Here is a 25,908-nt window from a genome sequence, read left to right as displayed (position 1 = left end):
ATAAGTAAAATTATCAAATCACTGGCTAAGATTCTTTTAGAGTACAAGAGTTTGTATTTTAGTTATCCACGCACGATGGAAAAAGCGTTCTGACAAAGAAAGTTCAAACTTTTTCAAAGGTTCATGGAAAAGTGGTTCTCGTGCTGGAAGATTCCGAGAGTAACTATTGTCTATGCAACCTCTTTTGATTCTTCTCTTACCTCTCATCGATCCGCTCAAGTTGTGTCTAATCGGACGACCAATGGCTCTTCTCCTCTGGATGATCGTAGTTTTAGCCCTTGAAATTTCGGAAAATTATCTGAAACGAACAACTCAAGAAATGTGGAGTGGAGAATTTACAGGTAAAGTGAACTTCGACGAAGCCGCTAAAGATGAAAACTAGACCCTAAATCCTAATTTGTACGATTTAGACAAAAACAACGACCAAAAATTGTCACAAAAGTCGTCTATTATGATAACGATATATCGCCTCCTTTCCTGTTTTTCACCCAATGTCAATGCAACTTCCTTATTGCGATTGTTTTTCTTTAATTGCCAGGAAAGAACAAGGCTGCTGCCAAATAAATCGGCTACGAAAAGAAGAAGACGACAAGAAAGGGCGGATTCGAGCTGATTCTCTTACTTAGCCAATAAATTATCCCAAGTGAGTCACTGTTTGATTGAGTAATTTCAATCTTGCTTCAATGTGATCCATTCTCGCCTTTTGGTTTCTGGGTTTTTGTTTATAAGTTGGTGATTTGAATCAGAACGCTCCATTTTATTTCGTCTTTCTGAAATCATTCATGGTTTTGAAAGCAGAATCTTGGGGAAAGGTTTTTCCTGAAATTGAACTCATTTCAGTTTTCCATGGAAAATTTAAGTAATATTAGTGGGGAAAATGATTATATATTTGGGGGGTGCGAAGAGCGAAAGGAGTAATTTGAGGAGCAACGTAACGACGGTGGCATGGATCGTCCGGAAAGCTCTTTGCAAATGTTTGGCCAAATTTCTACGACGTTCCAAGGCCAATTTTAACAATTATACAAATTTAAAGGTTGAAAGTTCTACAAATGTTTGTGGATACTTTTACAAATGTTCGAGGGCAAGTCTAAAATGTTAATTGTGATTACTCTCACTTCGGGGTGGCTTACTTTTTGACATTTTTTCTTAGTTTAACAAAGGAAGGAAGAATATTCACGTTTAAATGGTAATCGATGTCTTGAATTAGATTTGGATGGTGGTATGGGGTTATGGCTTTTGTTATTTTCAAAATCATGAAAAAACACTTTTAATCATTTAAAATCAATTTTAACAAAATAAAAATTGAACTTAAAAAGGTAAAATTGAATTTTGAGTTGTTTTTTGTCTTATTAATAATGTTTTTAAATACAATATAACAAAACGAGCCTATTTATTTATAAATCTAGCAAAAGTTTATTTCCTCTTGTACACTATTTGTTCATTTTCTCTATTGTTTCAATCATTCTTTCTTTATCAGCATACCGTCTCTCTTAGAAAATCCTTTCCAATTTGTCAACTTTTAGCAGTTAGATTCTGCCACATATTCTTTTCAAACTAACTACCAAACAAGGATCTCCACATAAAGATCCACTTGGCAAATTTTACTGCCAAATAAACTTCTAATGCCAACAAAATAAAAATGAACTAAATTCAACCTTATCTTTTGTCGCGTGTTCTATTTTCAAAAACTACATGAACAAAACATGGTCTAAGGAATTGTTTTGCACCTTAAAGATACTGAAATCATTTCACTCGTGTTGCTTCTGGCATTATTTGTAAATTCCACATGGGCTGATTTAAAAAACTATATAAAAGATCAAAACCATCTTTTTTTGTACGGTGTGCTATGTTAAACATGGTTTGCCGTGCAAAAGTCTGTCAACGAATGCGCTCCTGATTGTGATCACGAATTTAGTTATGTTGCTTTTAATATAATTTTCAAATCCTCACCAAATGGGCTGATTTGAAAAACTTAAAAAAAATAATTAAGACCATTAATCTGTATCATATCTTTAAACATAGTTTGGCCAGCAAGAATATATCAATGTATGCTCTCCTGATAGTGATTTACTTTTTTTTTTTCCAATTAAACTGATCAGTATTATTTACTGAGTAATCTATAATAGTTTGCATTTGTGGCTGCAGCAATGCTGATACGGTGGCTTGTGATTGTTCTTGTTTCTATTGGGTTGCTGACTCCGACCTCCACAGCTCGACCTGAAGTTATTGTAGCAAGCCATGGTGCCGTTGCCACAGATGATAGCCGTTGCTCCAAAATTGGCGTGGATGTTCTACGCGAAGGAGGACATGCTGTTGATGCATCGGTGGCTGCTGCTCTTTGCCTGGGGGTTGTTAGTCCTGCATCAAGTGGCATTGGTGGAGGAGCCTTTATGTTGATCAGATCAGCCAGTGGAAAAGCTCAGGCTTTCGATATGAGGGAGACCGCACCTTTGCTAGCTTCTGAGGTAAATGGTACTCCGCTTGTTTCTTCTACTTTGTTAGATTTCCAATTTAATCATTTTTCATGAAAAAAAAGAAGCACAATCACCATATAGTCTTCTTGCTCATTTTATTGTTGTTGGAAAGCTCATATTGTTCATTCATCTCTGAAATTCAAATGTTGTATAGTGATTGATAGTTTGGTAGCGAATAGTGTTATTTAAGTAGTTCATAGTTATCATTACAAAGCCTTCAGTTTATCATTACAAAGCCTTCAGTTCAGAAATGTGGGAGTTTTTAAATGTGTTAACACCTATCTTTCACCAGTGAATTCAACAATTCAGATATCTATAATTCTTTCTTTACACGAGCATATGCTTAAAAGTCTTGTGAGTGTAACTTTTGAGTTTTAACATTTGGAAATTGATGAATGATGAGTTGTTATCAATTGGTTATACACAACCTGATAACTTCATTCATCCAAAATTTCTCATTGAATCAGTCTCTTAAATCTTTTTGCATTCATATACAGAATATGTATGCTGGCAATGTTGCATCAAAAGCATCCGGAGCCCTTTCTATTGCTGTTCCAGGAGAACTTGCAGGGCTTTATGAGGCTTGGGAACAACATGGAAAGCTTCCGTGGGCAAGGCTTGTTCAACCAGCTGAACGTCTTGCTCGCTTGGGGTTTAAAATATCTCCATACCTTCATATGCAGATGGTTAGGACAGAATCAGGGATCTTCGGAGATGAAGGGCTCAGGAATTTATTAACATCAGGTGGAAAATTGTTGAAAGAGGGAGATATCGTCCGCAACGAGAAACTGGCAGACACTCTAAGAACTATTTCTAGCTTCGGTGTCAGTGCCTTCTATAATGGTTCAATTGGAATTAACTTGATAAGAGACATCGGGAAGCTTGGAGGGTTGCTGTCGATGAAGGACTTGCAGAGTTATCGAGTTAAAATTAGAGCCCCCATCTTATCTCGTATAATGGGTCTTGAGATAACCACCATGCCTCCTCCTTCCGGAGGCTCTGGAGTGATCCTTGTAAGTTTGTTGTCTTGTCTTTATGAGCCGTTGTGTTAAAAGTTCATTTTGTTAGTAACACCACGTTCTACTGCAGATGCTTAATATTCTGGCTCAATATAAACTGCCTTCGGGGCTTTTGGGCCCTCTTGGTATCCATCGTGAGATTGAAGCATTGAAACATGTAGTCGCAGTAAGGACTAACCTCGGTGACCCTGATTTCTACAATGTTTCCGAAGTTCTTTCTGATATGCTCTCATCCAAATTTTCTCAACAATTGAAGAAAACCATCAATGACAGCCGAACTTTTCATCCAAGCCATTATGGTGGCAGGTCAGTGCTCCTACATGGGCTCGCCGTTAGTAATTCCTTTATATCCTCATATAACTGTAAGCATTTCCAAGCTCTTCCTTGAGTTGAGCCTGTTGGTAACATATATTCTGTTTCTAACAGATGGAATCCAATCAAAGATCACGGAACCAGCCATTTGTCTGTAGTCGATGGAGAACGAAATGCCGTCTCCATGACTACCACTGTGAACTACTATTTTGGAGCAAATGTACTCTCCCCAAGTACAGGAATAGTCTTGAACAATGAAATGGACGATTTTGCCATCCCTGCTACTGTTTCTGCTAATGAACTCCCACCAGCACCAGCCAATTTCATTAGGCCAGGAAAAAGGCCATTGTCATCCATGTCTCCTACTATTGTTCTGAAGGTCCTTTTTCATTCTAATTTTCCTCCAATCACAAATGAACTGGAATTCCAACTTCCTCTATCTCTATAAATGTGTTGTAATCGAAGATTTTCGTGAAACTCATCCACAGAATGGTCAACTGAAAGCTGTGGTTGGTGCAAGTGGAGGAGGCTTCATCATTGCGGGAACAGCAGAGGTTTTGTTGAATCATTTTGCAAAAGGAATGGATCCTTTCTCATCTGTGATGGCTCCCAGAGTTTACCATCAGGTTCGTTTCATCATCTAGCTTCCCTTCTCCAACCCATCTCATAATATTCCTCCATTTATTCATCTGATCCAATCATTCTTACACTAAAATATTAGTCATTTGAAGTGCAATCTGAAGTTTGGTAATTAATACAATTTGGTTGAAACGAACAGCTGATTCCAAACGTTTTGAACTATGAGAATTGGACCACTGTGTTGGGGGATCATTTTGAAGTTCCTGCTGAAACAAGAGCAGCCCTTGCGAAGAAAGGTCACGTCTTAGAAGGGCTTGCCGGAGGGACAATTTGTCAGTTCATTGTTCAAGGTTCTAGCTCATTGAGACAAGGTGGTGGCTTCGGGAAGCTTGTTGCTGTAAGTGATCCCAGAAAGGGTGGGACTCCTGCTGGCTTTTGAAGATCTTGATTTCTTTGGATCTGTTTTACAACTGCCGTGATAAATGGCGGAGTTTATAACATTTTAGCCTAATTAATGATCTCTCTACTGTATTAGTGACAAGTTGTTAATACTCCAATTCATTGTGGAAATAATAACTTGTATTATATAAAACATATATAAAAAATAAAAATTGTTCTTTTGAGTTAGTTTAATATTTATTTTGGTCTCTATATTTAAAAAAGGTTATCTTTTTATTTTTAAATTTTGATTTCTTCTATCTACTTGTTCAACCATAGTTTGCCACGTACGAACCTCTTTTTTTTTTTTTTTCTTTTCTTAAAAAGTATATCTTTAGTATTTCTTTTGTAATGAGATTGAGGCATACACCAAAAAGACGGTGTATGAGAAGCATCCAAGTTTTACTATACCAATTAGTATATTCTCTAATCACTTGGTGGTGGGAGCACATTGTTTGGTCCACTAATCAAACAAGAACATTACTCTCTCTTCTTTTTTTTTTTTGTCTTTTGCAACATTCCTATGTTCGACAGCAGAATATGTATTAGGTAGATGCCAGTGGTGGTTCATTTCAAAAGACAGCTCCTTCAGTTTTATCCTTTCTTTCACAATTTACTCCTTCAATTTTATTTTATATCCAATTTTTAACTTCCTTACAAGTTTGTCCTTTTAACTTTTAAACTTTGAATCACAGCCCACCTACCATTTATTCTACATTTATATTTATATTAAATTGTTGTCTTTAAGACATGTTTTTATTGATTTTTTTTAGTAATGGAATCAAATCTAGTTCTCTTGGAAAGATAAGTTCACTTTGATTTATAACAAATAAAACATTTTTTACAATTCGAATTAAAATTGATATCTAAATTTTGAAAGAACCAAGGCTTCCAGTGATTTTTATTTTGTAGTTTCTATTATTCAACCTAGGGGTTAAAACAACTTCCTTTTTATTTGGACCTTTTCCAGATAAGGTGTTATCTACTTTGTCAAAGGACCTACCTTGGCTTGCATTTAGTTCGTAGATTATAACTACGGGTAATGACATATTTGAAAAGGTAATTGTTTTTTGAAATTTAAATATAAGCCATCTGTGTCCCCATTCCTCAAAATACATGGATGTCCTTTATTATTTTAGATAACATATCATCTTTATGATCATGTGTAGGGTTATTACACATCATCCATGGTTTTAAAGCGGAGGAGCTTTCGATCCTTCAAGAAGAACATGATTAATTGGGCCAAGAATGGGCCTAAGCCTGTTTTAACAGGCCCATACCTCCCTCTTGCTTAAAATCTAAGCTCAATCGGTTTATTCTTAAATTAACCATATACTTTGATTGATATTAATTTATAATCAAGGATGTCGAGTTCCTGGTTGGACTGAGTCTGATCTCACGATTACTCTTCTTTTTTTGTTTTTGTTCAGAAAAATTTAGGAATAATAATAATTTGAAGATAAGGGTTGTTCAGATGCTTAAAGATGAAGCCATGTTAAATTTAAATAATAATAATAATAATAATAATAATAATAATAATAATAATGATTTAAAAGAAGAAGGAGAAGAGGAAGGAGAAGGAGAGGAAGACTTTATGAAAAAGACGGTTTTCGTTGGAGGAAGGTTTGTGTAATAAATGGAAAAAGCCGTTGCTGAAAAAGTAAAAAGGAAAAAAAGAAAGGACCAAAGGGAAAAAATTGAAGAGAAAAGTTTATCCGAACCCACACCTGTCCATCGAGGCTCATTGGGCAGCTTAAAACGCGGTCTTTTTTACAAGATTACGACGCTGCCCGATCTGCCCGATACCGGACTGGAAAATTACGGGCAGTCGGTCTCCAGTAATCGCACTCGCTTCTCTCACTTCCCCCTCTCACCTCTACCCCTTCCCTCTCGACTCTCAACCCCCCCCCCCCTTCTCTGAGTGCCGCCGATAATTCTATATCTTCGTTTCTCTTTTGTCTTTTCGATCTCGATCCGACGGTCCACAATGAACCTTCCTTCTCCTGCTTCTTTTCTGTGGTTTTAGATCCCCATACCTCCAGATCTACCATCTCTCTGCTCTGATCTCTCTTCTCGGTATGCTTTTCCTCTTAATTCTTTTTTGTTTTTCTTCCTCTATCTGTTTCTGTTTTGTTTCCTCTATTTGAGCTCCATCTTTTCTTGTTTTCTGCTTTTTTTGCTTCATCTTTCTTGCTGCTCTTCACTTTACTAGTGTTTCGAGGTTGTTTCTGAACGACTTAACTGAATTTCTGTGCTTTATGGAGCTTAATTTCTCGTATATCTATGGTTTTTGTAACTTTTGGGATGGATTTACCGTTGACTTTATGAACACTGGAATCTTTTGCTTCACTGAAAGTTTAGGCCCCTCTGCTTGTTAGAGGATGCGTCAGAAAACGTCTTCTGCTCTTTATTAAAAAAGGTATTTGAATATTTCTTAGAAGGAGTCTTTTTGGATTTATTGTCTGCGGTCAAACCTCAGGATAGGCGGTAGAAACTACCAAATCAACACGGTAGGGGAAGGGGCTGACTGAGAGACTGAGAGAATTTCCGGTGGAGTTATGTTTTGTTATAATTTTTAGTTTTTTCTTTTTCTTTTTTTAACGGCTGTTGAATTTTTGGAGACAGATCTGACGGCGACCACATCTCTCATCAGTGTTTTGATCCATTTGCAGGGAACAGTCGCCGCGCGAATGGAGATAGCCAATGCTTCATTAGGTGTCACGCTCGGTGATGGCTCACTGGCATGCGCCAGTAATTGTTTAGCTGCTTTACTAGCTTCGGCTCTGGTCAACACCCAGCGCCTGGCTCAGGCAAGGCCCCTCTCTGTCTCTAACCTTTTTAATTACCACCTTGTCTATAATTTCTGAGTTCTATCTGCCCAGTTAATGCATGTTTCCTTCTTTAAAAAAAATCTAGTTGATATGCTTTTGATTTTGAGGAAAAATTATGTTTCAAGACAGTTTTTACTGGATGGTTTTTTACATGTTTTTATGGAAACCCCGCCGGCTTCGGCCAACCGTTTTGATGTTGCCGATTTCGGCTGAGCCTTAAGTCGATAAAGCAAGCTGTAGGATAGGTGAGAAAAATATCCAACAGATCCATTCACTGCCACTCCTTCCGTTTGGCTAACTGATTCCCATCGTACGGCCTGCATTAGATTATTTTGGTTGATTTTTTCAAACCCAAAAAACCAAAACTTTTTCTACAAATTAAAAAAATAAAAAAGTTGAAAACTTTTATTTTTTATTTTTTCAAGGAAATTACTGTAATCACGCGTCATGGGATTGATTCTTTTGGATTTATCTTTCTCCCTTTGTTTTTTCCTATTGGGCCATCATTTTTTTGACCCCACTTGATGGGTTCGTTGAGGTTTGATGCTGAATTTACGGAAATGCCCTCAACCGACAACTTGAATGACACGCCATATCCCTCTTTTAATTCACTTCATTTCAGTGGTTGAGGATACTATTGATGATTGACACGGAATTTCATTTTCGATTTAAGAATAAAATAAATAAAGCTATGCTGCAAAGTTTATTCGTTTGATGGGAAATATTTCAGTAAACAATTGTTAAGATAGGGAGCTGTCACCTTTTTTTTTTTCTTTTGTTGGAATATTATGCTTTGGACTTGGGGTCGAATAATTGTTGGAGTACTTGCGACTTTTATGAGGATTGTTGGATTAGGAATCAATCTTAATACGTGGTTTCTAGTGCCCAAAAGATCATCCTTTTGCATCTTCCTATATCTATTTCTAGCTTGATAGTGCCCGATTGTGATTGGGAAGTTTATTCCCTTCCCACCATCCTCTGCCTTTCTGCTTCTTAATGGACGCCATTTATGACATTCAATTGAAGTTGCTGATTAAAATTAGTTGGTAATTTAGACGTTAAAGTGGGTTCTTTATCACTTTGGTTGGTGACCAGATCCCGACAAGAAAAGGCAAGGGAAAAAATAAAATAAAAAGAGGGAAGGAGGTTAAAGTAAAAACAGAGATTGCCAAATTAAAGGACTCTGAGACAGGGAAAATAAACAAATGTAAGCCGCCCATACTATTCATTTCTGTTAATATGTCCCATCATTTTCTGTTAAATATTTTAATATGTCCTTATCGTTACTGATCATCAAGTTTTGAAATTGTAAAACAAAAGAAATTGTTTGGCATTACTATCAAATTGACTTCTTAAATGGAAATTCAGGTGAACTGGTGGCGGCTACGTTGTTTTAGCATTAATGGTTTCATTAAAATCTATTGCCTACAATGTTGGAGTTGAAATGTACAAGGAACATAAAAATTGATAGTCTTTGTGTGGTTTCTCTGTCTGTTTTCTTGATTGCGACGACCATTTTGAAGTGATGTTTTCGGTCGCTGACATTCTTAACCTTATGGACCATTGTATTCTTGGGAATTTTGTTGCAGGATTCTCTCAGTGCATTTCTGATCAATCCTGAGATGAAAGGAGATAGTCACACCCTGTGCCCATCGTCCGCACCGCTTGATGCTGGAGAAGATGGTGATGATGACGATGAAGGTGATGGGGATGGCGACTTGAGTGAAGGTGAAGGTGAAGAGGATTTATCATCTGAAGATGGAGATGACTACACCAACAACCTCAACGATAATAACAAAAATACTAATTCGAAGAAGAATCCAGAGAGTGGAGCTGGTGGGGCGGAAGAGAATGGAGAGGAAGAAGAAGAGTTTGATGGGGAGGAGGATCAAGATGATGATGGTGATGATGATGGTGATGACGATGATGGCGATGAGGATGACGAGGACGACGATGGTGATGAGGATGAAGATGATGATGGTGGAGAGGATGAAGATGAAGTAGCAGATGACGATGACGAAGAGGATGAGGACGAAGACGAGGAAGCACTCCAGCCTCCCAAGAAGAGGAAGAAGTAAAAGAAAATTAGGGAGATGAAAAAGCGGACATAGACACTCTTCATATGTAGCTTTGTTCCCCCGACTTTTGGGTTTTTTTTTTTTTTTTTTTTTTTTTGTTAATTTTTATTTTAGCTTCTTGAGAACGTTTGTTTAGGATGTGTTCCAAATTAGTAATTATGTCTCCGCTGCATGATTTCAGAGTACCTTTGAACTTTTTTTAGCTGCAGCAGTGATAAACGGCGATTAGTTTCAATGCTTTTAGTTAATTTGATAATGGAAGGAGTTCACTTTTCGCTGCCCCAAATCATATTGTTTAAGAATTCTCTGCCTATTTTTCACTTAAAGGGTAAAGGGGAAAAAAGGAAATAAAATAATATTATGCCTTCAAAATTTTGGTAGTTCATATTTTTTTATTTTTTATTTTTCTTTTTAGTAATGGTAGGAATTCACATTTTATTAATAAATAATTGTCACTCGAAAAAAACCAAAGAAGAGTTAAATAGTAATGATAATATTATACATACTATCTCACCTTTTGTTCGTCGAATACACATCCAAGAATTTTCTAATTTATTATTTTCTTCATTTATTTTATATATTTTAATATTATATTTTCTAGATTTTCATATTAAATTATGGTATAGTTTGAATTGTTTTATTACTTTGATAAATTTATCATATAAAATAGCTTATGTGACAAGCACTTCACAGTCAATTTTATTATTTTTAACGAATGGGTAGCAAAGATGATTTGTATTAATTAAAATATTATTAAATATAAATATATAGCATATTTGTTTTAGAATAAACCAACCAAAGGCAAAAATATGTGTATATATATGAGATACCTTTTCTATAATCTCAATAATCAGTAAAGTGCCTTTTCAATAATTTTCATTAATTTTAAAGAAAATTTTTCAAAAATATAACAAAGCAACAAAATATTTACCATACGTGTATCAAAATGAAAAAGTCTATGAAAATGATGGTGGCTTGCTCTTTTTTTTTTTTATCGTCTTTTTTCTCTTCTTCTTCTTAAACGATTGTGTACAAATAATCTTGAAAAAAATATACCAAATAATAGCCAAATCTAAACGACCGTGTACCAAATATATTACGAGCATTCTTGACAACTAGTTAACGAGCATTTTCTATTATGGACATGTACATTTTTTAATTCTACTTTCTATTATAGTGTAAATATTTTGTCATCCTATTATATTTTTTAAAAGATCCCTTAATTAAAGGGTGACAACTAAATAATAATATGTTATATAGAAAGGAAAATAGACAAAATTTGACAAAATATAGGCCTTTTTATAAAAAAATATAAACCTCTTGTAAAAGTTACTAACACATTTATCGTTTTTATTTGCTTATTCAAACTCAGTATGAAGAAGAATGAATTTGGTATTCTCGAAGCCTCAAATCCATACTTCAAATTTCAATTTAAAAATACATGTATATAACAATATTGTAGTTGTGATAGTGACTGTTTATAAGCCAATTTGTTGGCAAACAAAACTTCATACTGCAGCTTCATGGCATTAAAATATTTATGAACTAAATTGATATAAAATTTTGTAATTAAAAAAGAAAGAGTTGTAAAATTTGATGTGATAGAAATAGAAAAGAGTTTTAAGGGATCGAAGGATAAGTTGGTCAAAAAATGGAGAAGGCTGTGGCCATTTTGGGAAGAAGGACATTCAACCACTTTCTGCTCTACACTTCTACACAATCTCTTGCTTTCTTCCTGCTTCACCATTATTATTCTCTCACACCTTCTAAATCCTCTGGGGTTACAACTCTCTTTACATGGAGATCCCCTATTTCGTCTTCATCTTATTCTAATTCTCCTCCACTTTTTTCCCACCATTTTCTGTGTTTTTCCAAACTTAATTCCTAATGGCGGGTCAACCGTCAGATTCTTCCCCTCTTATTCCTCCGGCGCCGATCAGCGACCCTAGTGAGATCGACCTTGAAGCTGGTCAAGGGGAACAAATTCAGTGTAGAATTTGCCTTGAGACCGATGGTAATTTCCCATTCCTATGTTTTTCAGTTTTTGTTAGGTTTCAACTGTTTTCGTACGGTTGGTGGGGTTGTTTTCGTTTGGGTATGTTCGACATTTTCCTTCCGGGAAATCATCGTCCAACCTTATTTCTTCTGCTTGCTTTATAATCAATGGCTCAATGCCGCGTTTTAGGCGAAGTTTTTTGGACCCTAGAATCTTAATTTTCCGAAATTACGTTGTGTTTTCTTATGATCATTGTTTCTTTCAATACCGTGAGACTTGAAGTCTAATTAGGTTCTTCGGTGGTAAAAATTCGTTAATTTGATCGTCTAACAAGCGATGTTAACATTCCCCATCCACTTGGCCATTCGTGCTTTAGAATTCTTTGGAGTTTACTGTTCACTTAAAATCTTGTATAACGGTAGGAGAGGGTGGTATCACATTGAGACTATGGGAGTATTTTAAATTAACCAATGTGCGTGTTTCATTACCTAATCAGGTAGGGATTTTATTGCTCCTTGCAAATGCAAAGGGACATCCAAATATGTTCATCGAGAATGTCTGGATCATTGGCGAGCCGTGAAGGTATGAATGCTATCTTGAATGCTGGTGGTTTCAATGTAAGTTTAGTTATTGTAATTGAACTTTCAAATGAAGTTGCGGATAATACACCTATGGTTCTCTGAATTTGCATGGTTATATTTTCCTCACCTTAATGACTAAGTTTAGCTTTAACAAGTGATTGTTACAATACCTTTCATTGCTTAAGAAATTAACCTGTATTTTTCCATTATTAACTCAATTTTTGAAGTTTCAATTTTTATCACACGATTGACTCTAATTTAGGGTAATTAACAAAATAAAGAATATCACTACTACTCTTGGGCGGTATTTGTATCCGCCCGCACCAGTCATATTTACAGTCTCGTTTTTGTCTTCTTAGAATGGTCCTATGTTTATTTAGGAAAATAAAAAAGGAAATTGTTATGGCCATCATTTAGTTACATTTGTTCATCCGTGATTAAAATTGCAGGAAGGGTTTGCTTTTGCTCACTGTACCACATGCAAGGCCCCTTACCATTTGAGAGTACATGCTGTTGCTGACAGAAAATGGCGAACCCTGAAATTTCGATTTTTTGTGACTAGAGACATTATATTTATATTTTTGGCGGTTCAGCTTGTAAGTTTTATTTTGTTTCTATTTAATTTATTGCCAAACCAATTTATGTTATAGCATGAGATTATTTTCTGTAGAATAATTTATATTCCTTTGTTTATCTTTGTGCAGGTAATTGCTTCTCTGGGATACTTGACATACTTTATAGATGGTTGTCAACATTACTGGCTTCGTCTTACTTGGGGTTTTGATAGCAGAATTAGTTTTTATTACATCTGCGGTAAAATCTCAATTGACTGATTCAAGCTTTGCATGCACTATTTATTTTATAGCAATAGGGCATAATCTTGTTTGGCCCAGAGCTTCAAGCAGTTCGTCTAGTGACCTTGTTTGCTGGTCTGCTTAGAGCGCTTCTGACTTTTATATGTTCTCATCCAAAGAACTTTTAGCATAAGAACTTTGATGATAAGTAATAATATATGGTTTGCTTATTTAATTTGAATATTTTAAGTACTTTTGCGGAGTGCTCTAGTTAGAAAGAAGTGTCTTTTAATTTTTAATTTAAAGCCTATTAAGAATCGGTAAGCTACTAGAAGGGATGTATCCAAAATTGTAAAAGTTATGATAAGTGAGAAGAATTGTTGAGAGGTTGTATCTAAAATTGTAAAAGTTATGTAGAAAGAAGTCGATGACGAGAGGAAGTGTGTACTAGATGAGTGTGGAGAGACCAGGGAGAGATTATGTATGGAAAAAAAGCCTGTGAGATAAAGTGTGTAGAGAGATGTGAAATTTTTTGTGCTTCATAGAAATTAATGAAAACTAATGAAAGTTTGAGGGCAAAGAACAACAGCTGAAAAAAATGTGCTTATTACATTATCGCAATATTTTATTCATATAGTTGTTGAACCTCATAAGGAGGAAGTAGTAAATGGATTATGGTCCTTCACTGTATAAGAGTATTATATTCAGTCAACTTGAAATATGCGTATGAATTTTAGGTTAAAAATATCAATTTGATCCCTATACTTTAAAATTTGTTCAATTGTAATCCTTGTACTTTTAAATGACCAATTTTAGTCCCCATTCTTTCAAGTAATCTATAATTTAGTCCCTGCTGCATGCTTATTAGCATTTTCACTATAAATTTTGAAAATATGTTCACCTATCTTGCGTGAAAGTTATTGTTATATTTAGCCAATTTTGATTCTTTAAAAAGAAATATTAACTTTGAGGGACTAGGTTTAAGCTTTGTACATGGGCTAAATGGAATTTTAACTTGATTTCTTGATGTTAGACGCTTTTGTGTTCTACAAAATCGAAAGACATATTTCAATTCTTTCAATTTTGTTTTTATTAGTTTGTGTTATTTCCTATGCAGGAGCTTTATTATTTTTTGCATTGCTCGGCGTATCTGGCTGCTTCATCACTTGTTATGATCGGAGAGTGAGGAGTGATTTGGCTCAACCATGTAGAGAATTGTGTCTATGTTGTTGCCACCCTGGGTATAAATCCGTTTTTTGCAGTTTCTTTTTTAATTATGTTAAAAATTTATTATTTCCGGATCTTAACAATGTTTGTTGAGGAGCGTAGGCTCATTCTTTGGCATAACTGCTGCCATGCAGTGATGATTCTCTAACACGACTGATCTTTCTCTATTCTGCTTCCCGTCCCATTGTAGTGAAAGAATGTTGCTGGAAATATAGAATTTTCAATATTTAGCCAAGCTAGGAATTCGTTCAAGCTATTTTAGATTGATGACTAAAATCCTTATCAAAGCTTGTTATAGCTATCTTCATCAAATTATATAATATATAAATGCTGGAAATATTTTCCAAACAATAGTATTTTTAGTTTATTCACCAGCATCAGATTTTATGTGTTTCTTTCATCTTTCCAGACTATGTGCAGACTGTCATTTACCTGGTACTCTTTGTATGTGGACCGATTGTACCACTTGCTTCGAAAGTTGTGGAAGCATAGCAACTGAATGTGGATGCCTAGGAGGTGCTGGTGAAGCAGGACTGCCATTATTACTTATAATGGCCTTAATTGTTCTTGGTTTGTTCACGGTGATTGGTATATTTTATAGTGTCTTGGTGGCTACCATGGTTGGCCAACGAATATGGCAACGACACTATCACATACTTGCGAAAAGAATGCTAACAAAGGTGAGTTGATTGATCTCTTTTGAGCTGTATTTGTGCGTAACTTTCAAACTCTGAGCTAGGAGGGTAAATACTTGAATATGGTTTCTTTTTTTGTACACTAGACTAGCTGTTGAAATAAACAGAACCAATTAAATTTGGGCGAGTTTGAGATTTCATTTTGAAAAATGTGTTCTTAAGTGAAGCATTTATTTTGTAAGCAAAAGTAATTAAATGTTTCATCTAAAAGCACTTGGTTTATCTACTTTTATAATTTTTCAAACTGCGCGTGATTAAAGAAAAGTGTTTTAGATTAAAAGTACTTTTCAAAATTTTCAGTAAACCCCATGATTTAAAAGAGAGCAAAACTACTAGTCGTCCTAACACACCCCGTTAGAAAATGAAAATAAAAGTCAAACATCATGGATGAAGGTGGATGCCCCTTCAGCTGGCCAAGCACATCCATTCACGAGGGCTGTCTTATTGGTCTTTGGGATGAGAAAGATAACAGGAGTGGGGGACACTAAAACCAAAAGACATATTCCCATGGATGGTTTGATTGTGAATCGACATCTTTAGGATTAAACCATCAATTTTTCGAATGGTAACTGTGCAAGTTTTGGTATTCTTGGATTGGCAAGAATGGACTAATTATTACGACCAGAAAGTTTCACTCATGAATATGTTGGTTGGTTTGGTTTTTGATTGATTAATCTTTTGGGATGTGTTGATTTCTCACAGGAATATGTTGTGGAAGATGTAGATGGGGAGATGACAGGATCTGAGTGGTTGCCTCCACCACTTCCTGCAGAGCACGTTCAACAGCTGAAAACTCTTGGCCTTTTATGAAATGAAATGTGTCAGTTTTTCATTTTGCCCAGAAGAGCACCTGTTGAAGCTTGAACTCACCATATGCTTTTGCTGCTCAGTTGCACTTACTACAAGTTACTTGGGACCAAGAAAGTCCTATACATATGCTCTCAAATATGTCACACCCTCCGCCTTTTCTCCTGTATGCTTAGAATGGCTAGCTTGAAGCTCGTGATCTTTCTTACTTACTTTCTTTCTGACTTATCCGTTTGAGGAAAGGGAATGGGAACGAATTTGAATACCTACAATCAAAACTGACAAAAGTCTTCAAATTAATATGCTTTTTTAACGTTTCTCTTACGGAGTATAAAAGTGTATTATATTTGTGAATCACTTCCGTCTTCCTCTTTGTTAGGCACATTTTTATTATTCTTTTTAAAGAGAACTAAACTTCCATCGGCCTGCAGGAATATATATATATACTTCTTTTCTCTCATTCTTATCTACCATTTGTCAGAGACTGAGTGGTGATAAGTATGAGATTCTCGATGATGCGTCGATAAATAATTCAATTCTTTTTAAAACGACACTTTTGTAAATATTAAGCACATTTTCGCATTTTAAAAATGGACTTTCCTTTTATTACTTTATGTTAAAAATTTTCATTAATGAACCAATTGGAATGAGTTTGAATTGTGAACATAATTTAATTGTTTTTTTAATTTTGGTTGCTTAAAATTATAAAGGTATTGCATTTACGGTTACCATTATCATCGTAGTACATATTATTGCTATACATAATCTATCGTATTTATAGACAATAATCATGAATATAACATTTTTCATAATTTTAATTAATATTGTGAAATTCACAGTACCTATAACGACAATGATTAGTGGGTTCGACAGAAATTTCAAATGAAGTCCAACCGAGTATTCTCAAATTTCCAATTAAAATCTATGACATCCAATTTATAAATTACCATTGATTTATAAACAAGTGGGTAAATTGCAGCCTAATTACTTAAGTACTAACTACGACTATCTTAGTTCATTTTCCATTAAGAATAACCCAATTAAAATATATGCTTCTAAATATCATAAAGGTAGAATAACTAAAACTCTTGCACTGAAAAAAAACTACAATCAAATTCATTTTTAATAAGGTTGATTACATATTAAAATTTATTGAATTATCTGTATAATTTAAGACATTATTATCATTATTGTGTTTAAATTATGAATTATTTATAAGCTAATAAGACGCATTTGAATGATTTAAAAGACAAAAAACTACATAGTATTTTTTTTTTTTCAATATAGAAATAAACAAAATAAAATGAGTGGACGGTCACCGCCGACAACCTGTAATATGTTGCCACGTCTTCTCTACAAAGAAATTAATTAAAGTGAGAGAACAAATAATAATTAGACACGTATTAGTTACATGAATGTGTTGCGTTATGCGTTTGTCGGTGATGTGGTTTTGGTTTTTGAGAGATCAAAACCATTTGCTGAGTTTGGCTGTTTTCCGATTCTCAAAAACCACTTTCCATTTCCATTTTGATTTTACAAAGAAAAATGGAAAAGGATTAGTAAAAAGAATTTTGATTCTTTTCTTTGACTTAAATTTCTACCCCAAATCAGGATATCAGAAAAAATGGAATAACTCCATTCTTAAATACCCTTTTTTTTTCCTTTTTCTGGATAGTAATTTTAACTTTTTTTTTTTTTTGACATATTTCTGAATGAGGATAAATTAATTTTAATATTTATCATAGTTTATATCTTTCTTTAATAATAACAATAATAATATTTTTGATTGGATAGATATTTAAGAATATGATCCATATTGTTTTATAATTTTGTAAATATGACAAAATCCTCCCTTTTTAAAATACTCTATATCTTAAATTTGTTATTATTCTCAAATTACTCTTCAATAATTTTTTTCTCTTCCTTTTGAATGTCATAATCATCTTAAGGTTCTAATAATCTTTTTTATGGGAAAAAAAATTTTGTTCTTTGTGTCTTAATTTTGATTTTAGAATTTAAATGGTACATTAATTGCAATATGAAATATAATGATTGTTGATCGGAGTAATTTAACTTCGTTTGTGATTTTTGTCTACTTTCTTTGATATGAATTTTGAGTTGAATCTAATTTCAAATGATTTGTTTTATTTTTTTACGTTGGTTTTGTTATGGTTTTATTTTGTATCAGTTTTGTTTATCAGTGCTTTGATGTACTTACATTATATGTATTAGTTGGTTTATGTAGTTACTACGTGATTTTTATTTTAATTTTTCAAATTTTATGCAGTTCATTATAGTATTATTAAGAATATGAATGATATAACTCAGTAAATCATTATTAAGTTTATCAACAATATATTGTTAAAGTATACCAACATATCAGTAAAGTGAATCATGATCAAATATATCAATCAAGTTTACAAGTGTATATCAATCGTGTATTAAATGTATAAGTAGTACTTCAAGCATATCAAGTGTATCAATGAAGAATACTAAGTGCATCTGCAATACATCAGATTTATCAAACATATCATATGCATCAAGCGTATCAAATTCGTTGAGTGTACCAATGAAGCATAACAAGTTTATTAGCAGTGCATCAAATATATCAAACTTATCAGTGAAACCTTTAAGTATATCAAGGCCTAAAAGTGTATCAAGTGTATTAATAAGAATTAAGTGTAACAAGAACTATTACGTATACCAAGGTGTTTCAAGTGTATTAAAGGGTTTCGAGTGTATCAAAGAGTATCATGGTACATCAAGGGTATTAAGGTCCAAAGGTTATCAAGAAGTATCAAATGTATATCAAGTATATCAAGGAGTATCAATTGTTTTAAGGAATATTAGATGTATCAGGTGTATCAAATATACATCAGTAACGAGAGCATTTGTTACATTTTACCTTTTGTAAATGTGGGTTGGGTTTTGTTTTTTGACATTTTTACAAATAAGAAATTTGTGTGTTAATTTTTGGAGTGCTACTTTTATTTTTTAGTAATAGTAATAGTAGGCTAAAGTTTTATTTATCATCCTTAAAAGATATTTCAATTCTAATCTTTTTTTTTTTTTTACTTTAAATTTAAAAAAACACTTCTAAAACGTAAGTAATAATAATAATAAGGTGAAGATAAACTGGAATTTTTTTCAAATGACAAAATATATATATATATATATATATAACAAAATTTAAATTTAAATTTTTACAATTGATTTAGATATATATATATATATATATATATATATATATATATATATATATATATGTAAATCTATCATGTTAATCGAAAATAAATTTTACTATATTATTATTAATGAAAACTAAAGAAGAGGGATGAGGTTGAAGAGGACAGACATTTATTGGGATTCCTTATAAAAAGAGTTTGAGATAATTAACATTGTGGAGTGGTTTTATATATATATATCATTTATAAGTCCTCAAGCTATTGCCAATTACCACTCCCCCACCAAACCCACTAGAATTGCCTAACAAATTTCCACTACCAACTTTATCAAAACACCACAAGGCATCCATTATAATGGATATGTTTCCTATCCTATCTATCTTAATCTACATATATTATTCTCAATTAACAATTGTTGCATCATTATATTTAACAATCTGTCTGTCCTAACTAACAAAATTTAAAAAGATGTATTTGTAATTTTCTAAGTTTATTAATAATATGTTCCATTAGAAATTTGAAATACTAATATTAGCTAATACAATTTGAATTAGAAATTAATCTTTTAACTAATACAATTTATTAGTTTTCTACTATATATTCACACAACTCTCCCAACTTTGTTACCAAGAAATCCATTTTATTTGGTATTGGCACAATCAAAGAAGACCCTTCAATAAAATATACATATGGTGTATGTATATTTTATAGATAGGATACTTTAATTTGATATATAATACAATCAATTTCTCCACAAAGGGTCCACCCGTAGAAAAAGTAAAACCAAAATGCCCAAGAAAACCAGACTAAGTCATCAAAGATCACTTTTTTATTTCTTTTATACACTACACCGACTTGTCAGCCTTATCCACAATCATACCTCAATCTGAATATAAATTATGTCGGCCTCCTAAAGGGGTCTTCTCAAAATCAACTAAGGAGCATTGAAAAATCACAGCCATGGCGGATATTGCAATTCTTGTAGCAGAGGAATACGAGAGGAGGACGAAGCATCCAAGGCGAGATCAAGAGATGGTCAGGCAAGAGCTTCAAGATTTGGGTTCTGGGGTTTCCATATCTGCAACTGCTACTTCAATTACGATGAAGAAGATGATGGAAATGGCGAAAAGACATAATTACTCTGCCGAGATATCGGAATTCAATCGGGTTTTTGAACCCAAATCTCAAATTGGCCGAGCTGCTTCCACTGGGTTCTTCTCAGCTTGAGTTCCTCTGTTCTTGAAATTGGGTTCATATATTGTAAATGTTTCTCATCTCTCCCTCTCTCTCCCTCTCTCTCCCTCTCAAATCTGTACATGTTTTTTCTTTTTCTTTTTCTTTTTTCTTCTTTTTTTGGATTCCATTAGTTTTGAAATTAAATGCTTTTGAATTCGAGAGAAGAAAGGTGGGATTGTATTATGATTTGATGATTATTAACCATATGAATGTTGGGAAAAGAATGGGTGATTTGGTTTTCAAGAAATGATTGGGAGTTCGTCACAGGGGTGTGTTTAATTTTTAGTTGTTCTTGAAACATAAAGCTTAATCTTAATGTTTATGCTTTGGGATCAATCCACCATTTAAAATGGTATCAGTAATAATAATATTTGATATTAAATCGTAGACAAAATTTTAAATAAAGTGATTATTTATATACCCATTTTGAAGTGAGAAATAATTAATTTTTCAAACATATTGTTGGCCTCTACACAAACTCTCATAGCTTTATGTTTTTGTATCACCCCATGAGCTTTTATATTAATAATATAATTATTTGTATGATCTCTCTTTATTTGATTGATAATAGTTATGAAATTTTGGTCGCATTCTAACAAAGTGAAAGTGAAATTAACAATGTAAATCAAATCGTGGTAATGTTTGGTTGGTTTTTTGTAAGAAAAAAGAAAAAGAAAAATTGCTTTATAAAGTACTTCTCAAATTCATTGTTTTCAAGTCCAAGCTTTTAAAAGGTAGGTTTTGAAGATGGGGTTCTATTTGTATATTGAATCTTATATAAAGTGTAAATTTGATCATCTGATGGAGATATATATGGATATATAAATTTTAATTTACCACTCACGTTGATTTTCTAAATTAGTACGAGTTTATTATTGTTTCATTTCAAAATTAAAAGAATATATTATTATCTTTTAAAAATTCGATTGTCAATTTTATTTAAAATATTTTTGAAAACGGACGTTATCACAAAATTAAAACATCATATTTATCGATATCAAAACTAAAAAAGTTATGGTACATTTAGGAGTGATTTTGAAATGTTTAAAAAAACCTTGCCAAAGTTAAATTTTTTTAATAATGGTATTTGACGTGAAATCAAAAATCATTTTAAAGAAATTAAGAAATAAATTCGATTTAAACAAATATAAATTCGATGGTTTAAAAATCAATTTTCAATTTTAAGAAATAAATTGTATTTAAACAAATATCGTGAATACGTATTCCCACACAAATTACAATTATAAAGTTTGACGAAGACTTTTCTTCCTTCAAATTTAATGATTATTTAATGTGATGGTTGTTGATTTGATGTGCAAAAATACTGATTAGTTTTAATTTGTTAATTTAACTATCTTATTATAGAAAAAAAATTAATCAACTTATAATCATTTCGTATTTATTGAGAGAGCTGATGTTAATCATCCTGAATGCCCCTAATTTTGAGCCCTAAATCAAACTTACAGATAATAGTTGGCAGCAGGATGCTATAGGAGCTTTGAATTGGTGGCCAATGTGTTTTTAAAAGATTACTTCTTTGTATAATATATATTTAATGACTTCAATAAACACCAACCTATATAATGTAGCTTTCAATCAATTCATTAAATTATTTATATCTTCAACCACAAATGTAACACAATTGAAAACTCATAATAAACGAGTCCCAATTCAAATCACTATGTTTACATTTACTCGTTATTCGATCACAAACAAAAAGTTATTTAAAATATTTTTTTCAAAAAAAAGTTTGTATGTACGAAATATGTATCTGATTTGTTTTATATATATATATATATATATTTTGGTTATTAAAGGAGATACATTAAAATGGGTGCAACACATACACACAGACTTTACTCTTTTTCAATGAGATCAATTGCACTTTACTAACCGATGACCTAAACAGACAGGGCCTTATTTTTACCTTTCAACGATGTATTCCACAAGTGAAGAAATGAACAACGACAATATGTAGCATATTCCATGATTGGACACTTAGATGATCTATACAAATATATGTGTTGCTTAGGATATCCCATGAATGTTTTAAAAATGAGCGCACATCTTCATTCAAATATTACGAATCTGTTGCATCTTAATTTCTTACCAAACTCATGACCTAAACAGAGCCATATTTTTAATTTCCAGCAATATATTATTATATTCCATGGTTAAAAAGGGAAACGGCGATATGCACCAAATAAAACTCGACCCTGAAGAAATAAAAAAGGAATGAATCAAATCAACCAACCCCATTTCCAAAATAGATAAGGATTCATCTTCCCCTTGTGCGTTTCTTCCGGTTTGTGGTACTATTACTTTACTATTGAAGTGGTTCATCTACTTTTTTTGAATCTGACATTAAATGTCAAATCTTTTGAATTACCCTCCGCTGCTCCACCACGAGATTTTGCCTGTTTAACATTTCAACTTATTGCTATTGTCCGACATACAGAACAATTCAGTACATCATGCGAACTACTGTAGCTCCCACAACCCATTTAGGACAAACTTATTCTCACCAACAGTACATAGGTATTTGGCTTAACCATCTAATACCTGTTTTTGCTTTGCTTCTTCTCCTTTTTCACCCATCCCCTGAATCTGGTAATGCTCAAAAGTTAAACACACTGACTTTAATAATGCAACTCATCTCACCTAATCACCGGTTCTTTAAAGACCATTGTCCTCGGTTTCCCTCGTCTTGTGGTGGGTATTCAAAAATCAAAAGTAGAAGAAAACAAAAACTCCAACTGTTCCAAAAGGTACGAGGAAGTAACGAGATTCAAACACTACAAAAAAAAGGCCTTGTAGCTTTAGTTTCAGATCATCCCAACGAGAAACATTTTAAGTTTGTTTAAGTATAGAGTTAATATCTTGTGTTTAGTAAGCTTGTCTATGGGTTGCAGTGTTGTAAAAAGAAATTTTTTGATAAATGTGCAAACTTATGAAAATGGTGAGCTAAACAAAATCCATTTGTTTCACTTTTGCTATTGAGGTTTAACTATAGAGAAAACGAGCTCAATCAGTTTGTTGTGCATTTAGATACAGAACACAAACAGAGCATTAAGTCCTTCTCCTACCATCTCCACCTAAATCCCCATGAAAATATCAAGGGAAAATCCATCAAATTTTGAATGCTTCTCCTTTCACTCAATGTTCTTAATAAATGCCATCACATACCATGTTCTAGTTATATTGTAAGAGAACCATAAATTAGATCACCAACTCGCATCCACTAAAATTATAAAAATTCAGTTTGCACCATCACTCCTGGTCCTACGGAGAGAACTAAGCCCACATCAAAAGAGACTAATAGACGATCATCTAACTAACTAATATCTTTAAAATCTCAATAGATCCTTTGGATAGCCAAAGTAAACTATCTGATGGAAAAAAAGTTGTTGTGATTTGGATGATTTTAGTGAGGATTTCAGTGCGTTATTGGGTTAAAAAGAAAAAGGTCTCCGTCAAGATGTAAATTGGGTGTCTCCAAAATTAATGATTCGTTGACGAATGACCAAGAAGAGTAGGAAGCAATCATGCAAACAACACATCAAACAGATGGGTTGCATAATTGCAAGTAAAGAGAAACATACACGATTTAGATTTATCTCGATCTCGCTACAGAGATCAATCGAACCAGAAACGAGCCGTTCTCTTAACGTTATTGCTCGTCAATGAAGGGGAGAAAAACAATATTTCCCTAGTTAATCTACAGACAATCAACATTCTATGTTATTTAATTCTATTCTGTGATTAAAAACAAAATAAAATTGGTGTTTCGCCCTAGAAAAATCTATATATACTGTTACCATGTAATGCCGATAACAAAAAGATGAGCTCCTCGTCACTGCCGTCGTACTCTACACGGTCACGAAGCCTATGGTAGCCGGCGACGATATCGTCGGGCAAAACCTTACTCCGGCAAAGCGGACATGTAGCGAAACAGAGTTTCAACCAATTATCGAGACAATCCTTGTGAAAAGTGTGGTTGCATTGCAATTTCCGTACCTTCTCTCCTTCCTCGAATTCAGAGAGGCAAACGGCACACTGATCGGCGATACTTGGGGTGACCTTATTTGAGAAACGGATGGTGGGATTCTTGTCTTCGATGAGTTTCAAAAACTGAGCCGTCGTGATTACGCGCTTGTCGGCGTTAGGTCTTAAGCCGAAGATGGTACGAATGAGAATAACGAATTCGAGAAGTAAAAGGGTGAAAAAGACTGCGGTCATTGTGTGGAGGTGGGAGAAGAACTCGGAGAGTGCTCCCATGGCTTCTTCCGGAAAGAGATGGGGGGAAGGGGAGGAGGAGGAGAAGGAGAAGGAGAAGGAGAAGGAGGAGGAGGCGGATGATAGATTCCAATAATTCAATTCTTTTTAGTTTTATAATGTTTGTGAAAAATTCTCTCTTTTTCTTTCAATTCTTTCCTTTTCCTTTTCCTTTTCCTTTTCCTTTTCCTTTTCCTTTTCTTAGTTACAAAATAAATCAGAGTCCGGGATTTATAGAATTTGTGTGCTACCAACCTCAGTTCGGTACACGTGGAATTCCTCAAACCCTGCTTTTGGATAACCCAACCCAACACTTTATATTATAATTTTCTTTCCCTACTCATAACTTTAATTATTTTATCTTACTTACCCTGATCTTATTTTCAAATATACCAAAACATCCATTAAATTATGATTATCCATATGATATATTATGCGTACATCTTAATATTTTGTAATAATTTTTCTTTATTGTGTTTATTTAAAAAATCTATACTTTCTTTGCTAATTTAGATATTAGGTATATGATAGACTTAACATCACACTAGCATGAGATTCTCTTCAACAATTCAACTATAAAAGTGAGACCGTACTATAAGAAATAGTTTGAAGCTCAAGTTTCAAGTTTATGAGAGATTCCTAAAGACAACAAATGAGAACAAGATCCCAATACCAAAAGGTATAAATTTGTATCATATCTACTACTATTTTAAACATCATCGTCATATTATTTTTCGTTTTATTACAAATAAAAAAAAATTGATACGTTTCCAATGTACACGAACATAGATTAATTGATTATGAGTTAATGTATTCATTTTGATTGTATGATTATATTCCAACCTCTACTTTGGTAGTTTCAATTACTTAGAAAAAGCTTTGAGCTCAATTCCATATCTTTTTTGGGAGATTTAATTTTCTACTAGTTAAGATAATATAATATTCTATTAAAAGGTTAAAATTTTAGAGTTCACTTATCCTTTTTCCAAAATATAGATAACATGAATTTTAAAAATATATTTAGAGTTATAGATAGTTACATTACCACGTTTGTTTCGTAGAATTTCTATTCGAGCTAAAAGAATATATTAAATTTACCTAACTTTTTAAGATGTACTTGCGACGATTTATTAATGAACTTATAGAACATAATATATTAATTTATAATTTAAAATCAAATATTTGGTTAAAAATCGTCAGAATTACACTATTAAAAAATTATAAATATGGTTGACTATTTATTTTATTTATATAAATGTGGATAAGGTTAACACATCACACACACATTTGATTAAAATATGGATTTTATATTATTTAAGTACACTAAATAAAATTCATACATATGTTGAACATTATTCTATGTAATTAAAACAAGAAACCA

General features: G+C 33.2%; 5 protein-coding genes across 20 annotated transcripts; 4 read left to right on the top strand and 1 right to left on the bottom strand.

Moving 5' to 3' along the window:
• Positions 1-296: 296 nt before the first annotated feature.
• Positions 297-5,017, top strand: LOC103485006 (glutathione hydrolase 1-like). Of its 6 annotated transcripts, none has more exons than XM_051088882.1 (8): positions 297-341; positions 539-643; positions 2,146-2,465; positions 2,972-3,487; positions 3,564-3,799; positions 3,920-4,184; positions 4,294-4,431; positions 4,584-5,017. In XM_051088882.1, exons 3-8 carry the CDS (start codon positions 2,148-2,150, stop codon positions 4,821-4,823), a joined length of 1,713 nt encoding a protein of 570 aa, XP_050944839.1. In that variant the 5' UTR covers positions 297-341; positions 539-643; positions 2,146-2,147; the 3' UTR covers positions 4,824-5,017. The 6 variants fall into 6 exon arrangements, with proteins under 6 accessions (XP_050944839.1, XP_008440659.2, XP_050944838.1 ...); XM_008442437.3 differs by having other exon boundaries at positions 298-341; positions 2,127-2,465; XM_051088881.1 differs by lacking the exons at positions 297-341; positions 539-643 and adding an exon at positions 715-1,033 and having other exon boundaries at positions 2,127-2,465.
• A 565-nt stretch (positions 5,018-5,582) lies between these two features.
• LOC103485005 (uncharacterized) lies at positions 5,583-10,017 on the top strand. 11 transcript variants are annotated; one of them, XM_051088890.1, is made up of 4 exons: positions 6,166-6,898; positions 7,307-7,372; positions 7,495-7,632; positions 9,243-10,017. In XM_051088890.1, exons 3-4 carry the CDS (start codon positions 7,513-7,515, stop codon positions 9,729-9,731), a joined length of 609 nt encoding a protein of 202 aa, XP_050944847.1. In that variant the 5' UTR covers positions 6,166-6,898; positions 7,307-7,372; positions 7,495-7,512; the 3' UTR covers positions 9,732-10,017. The 11 variants fall into 11 exon arrangements, with proteins under 11 accessions (XP_008440651.2, XP_050944847.1, XP_050944846.1 ...); XM_051088889.1 differs by having other exon boundaries at positions 7,307-7,377; XM_051088884.1 differs by having other exon boundaries at positions 7,302-7,372.
• Positions 10,018-11,353: 1,336 nt separating this feature from the next.
• Positions 11,354-16,188, top strand: LOC103485004 (uncharacterized). Its single transcript, XM_008442428.3, has 7 exons — positions 11,354-11,745; positions 12,224-12,309; positions 12,758-12,904; positions 13,013-13,121; positions 14,220-14,343; positions 14,739-15,009; positions 15,727-16,188. Exons 1-7 carry the CDS (start codon positions 11,619-11,621, stop codon positions 15,832-15,834), a joined length of 972 nt encoding a protein of 323 aa, XP_008440650.1. The 5' UTR covers positions 11,354-11,618; the 3' UTR covers positions 15,835-16,188.
• A 3,459-nt stretch (positions 16,189-19,647) lies between these two features.
• LOC103485003 (uncharacterized) lies at positions 19,648-20,516 on the top strand. The gene has a single exon (XM_017043752.2). It carries the CDS (start codon positions 19,977-19,979, stop codon positions 20,241-20,243), a length of 267 nt encoding a protein of 88 aa, XP_016899241.2. The 5' UTR covers positions 19,648-19,976; the 3' UTR covers positions 20,244-20,516.
• A 1,783-nt stretch (positions 20,517-22,299) lies between these two features.
• On the bottom strand, positions 22,300-24,715 carry LOC103485001 (E3 ubiquitin-protein ligase RHA2B-like). The gene is made up of 2 exons (XM_008442426.3): positions 24,071-24,715; positions 22,300-23,047 (listed from the first exon to the last, which is right to left on the bottom strand). The coding sequence occupies exons 1-2, from the start codon at positions 24,528-24,530 to the stop codon at positions 22,980-22,982; spliced, it is 528 nt and encodes a 175-aa protein (XP_008440648.1). The 5' UTR covers positions 24,531-24,715; the 3' UTR covers positions 22,300-22,979.
• Positions 24,716-25,908: the final 1,193 nt, after the last annotated feature.

The sequence above is a fragment of the Cucumis melo genome, chromosome 8, assembly GCF_025177605.1.
Source record: "Cucumis melo cultivar AY chromosome 8, USDA_Cmelo_AY_1.0, whole genome shotgun sequence".
NCBI lineage: Eukaryota > Viridiplantae > Streptophyta > Magnoliopsida > Cucurbitales > Cucurbitaceae > Cucumis > Cucumis melo.
Note: the sequence above shows the minus strand (reverse complement) of the source record. Positions and strands in the feature narration are given on the sequence as shown.

What these genes read in the sequence shown, in the direction of transcription:
- LOC103485006 (XM_051088881.1), top strand. Translation starts at nt 878, where the DNA reads ATGATTATATATTTGGGGGGTGCGAAGAGCGAAAGGAGTAATTTGAGG. An exon ending in GAGGCTCTGGAGTGATCCTT is followed by an intron (nt 3,488 to 3,563) that starts GTAAGTTTGTTG and finishes GTTCTACTGCAG; the next exon opens with ATGCTTAATATTCTGGCTCA. An exon ending in CTCCCAGAGTTTACCATCAG is followed by an intron (nt 4,432 to 4,583) that starts GTTCGTTTCATC and finishes TGAAACGAACAG; the next exon opens with CTGATTCCAAACGTTTTGAA.
- LOC103485005 (XM_008442429.3), top strand. Translation starts at nt 7,513, where the DNA reads ATGGAGATAGCCAATGCTTCATTAGGTGTCACGCTCGGTGATGGCTCA. An exon ending in ACACCCAGCGCCTGGCTCAG is followed by an intron (nt 7,633 to 9,242) that starts GCAAGGCCCCTC and finishes ATTTTGTTGCAG; the next exon opens with GATTCTCTCAGTGCATTTCT.
- LOC103485004 (XM_008442428.3), top strand. Translation starts at nt 11,619, where the DNA reads ATGGCGGGTCAACCGTCAGATTCTTCCCCTCTTATTCCTCCGGCGCCG. An exon ending in AATTTGCCTTGAGACCGATG is followed by an intron (nt 11,746 to 12,223) that starts GTAATTTCCCAT and finishes TTACCTAATCAG; the next exon opens with GTAGGGATTTTATTGCTCCT. An exon ending in CTATGTTGTTGCCACCCTGG is followed by an intron (nt 14,344 to 14,738) that starts GTATAAATCCGT and finishes TCATCTTTCCAG; the next exon opens with ACTATGTGCAGACTGTCATT.
- LOC103485003 (XM_017043752.2), top strand. Translation starts at nt 19,977, where the DNA reads ATGGCGGATATTGCAATTCTTGTAGCAGAGGAATACGAGAGGAGGACG.
- LOC103485001 (XM_008442426.3), bottom strand. Translation starts at nt 24,530, where the DNA reads ATGGGAGCACTCTCCGAGTTCTTCTCCCACCTCCACACAATGACCGCA. An exon ending in TTTGTTATCGGCATTACATG is followed by an intron (nt 23,048 to 24,070) that starts GTAACAGTATAT and finishes TTTTTTTTGTAG; the next exon opens with TGTTTGAATCTCGTTACTTC.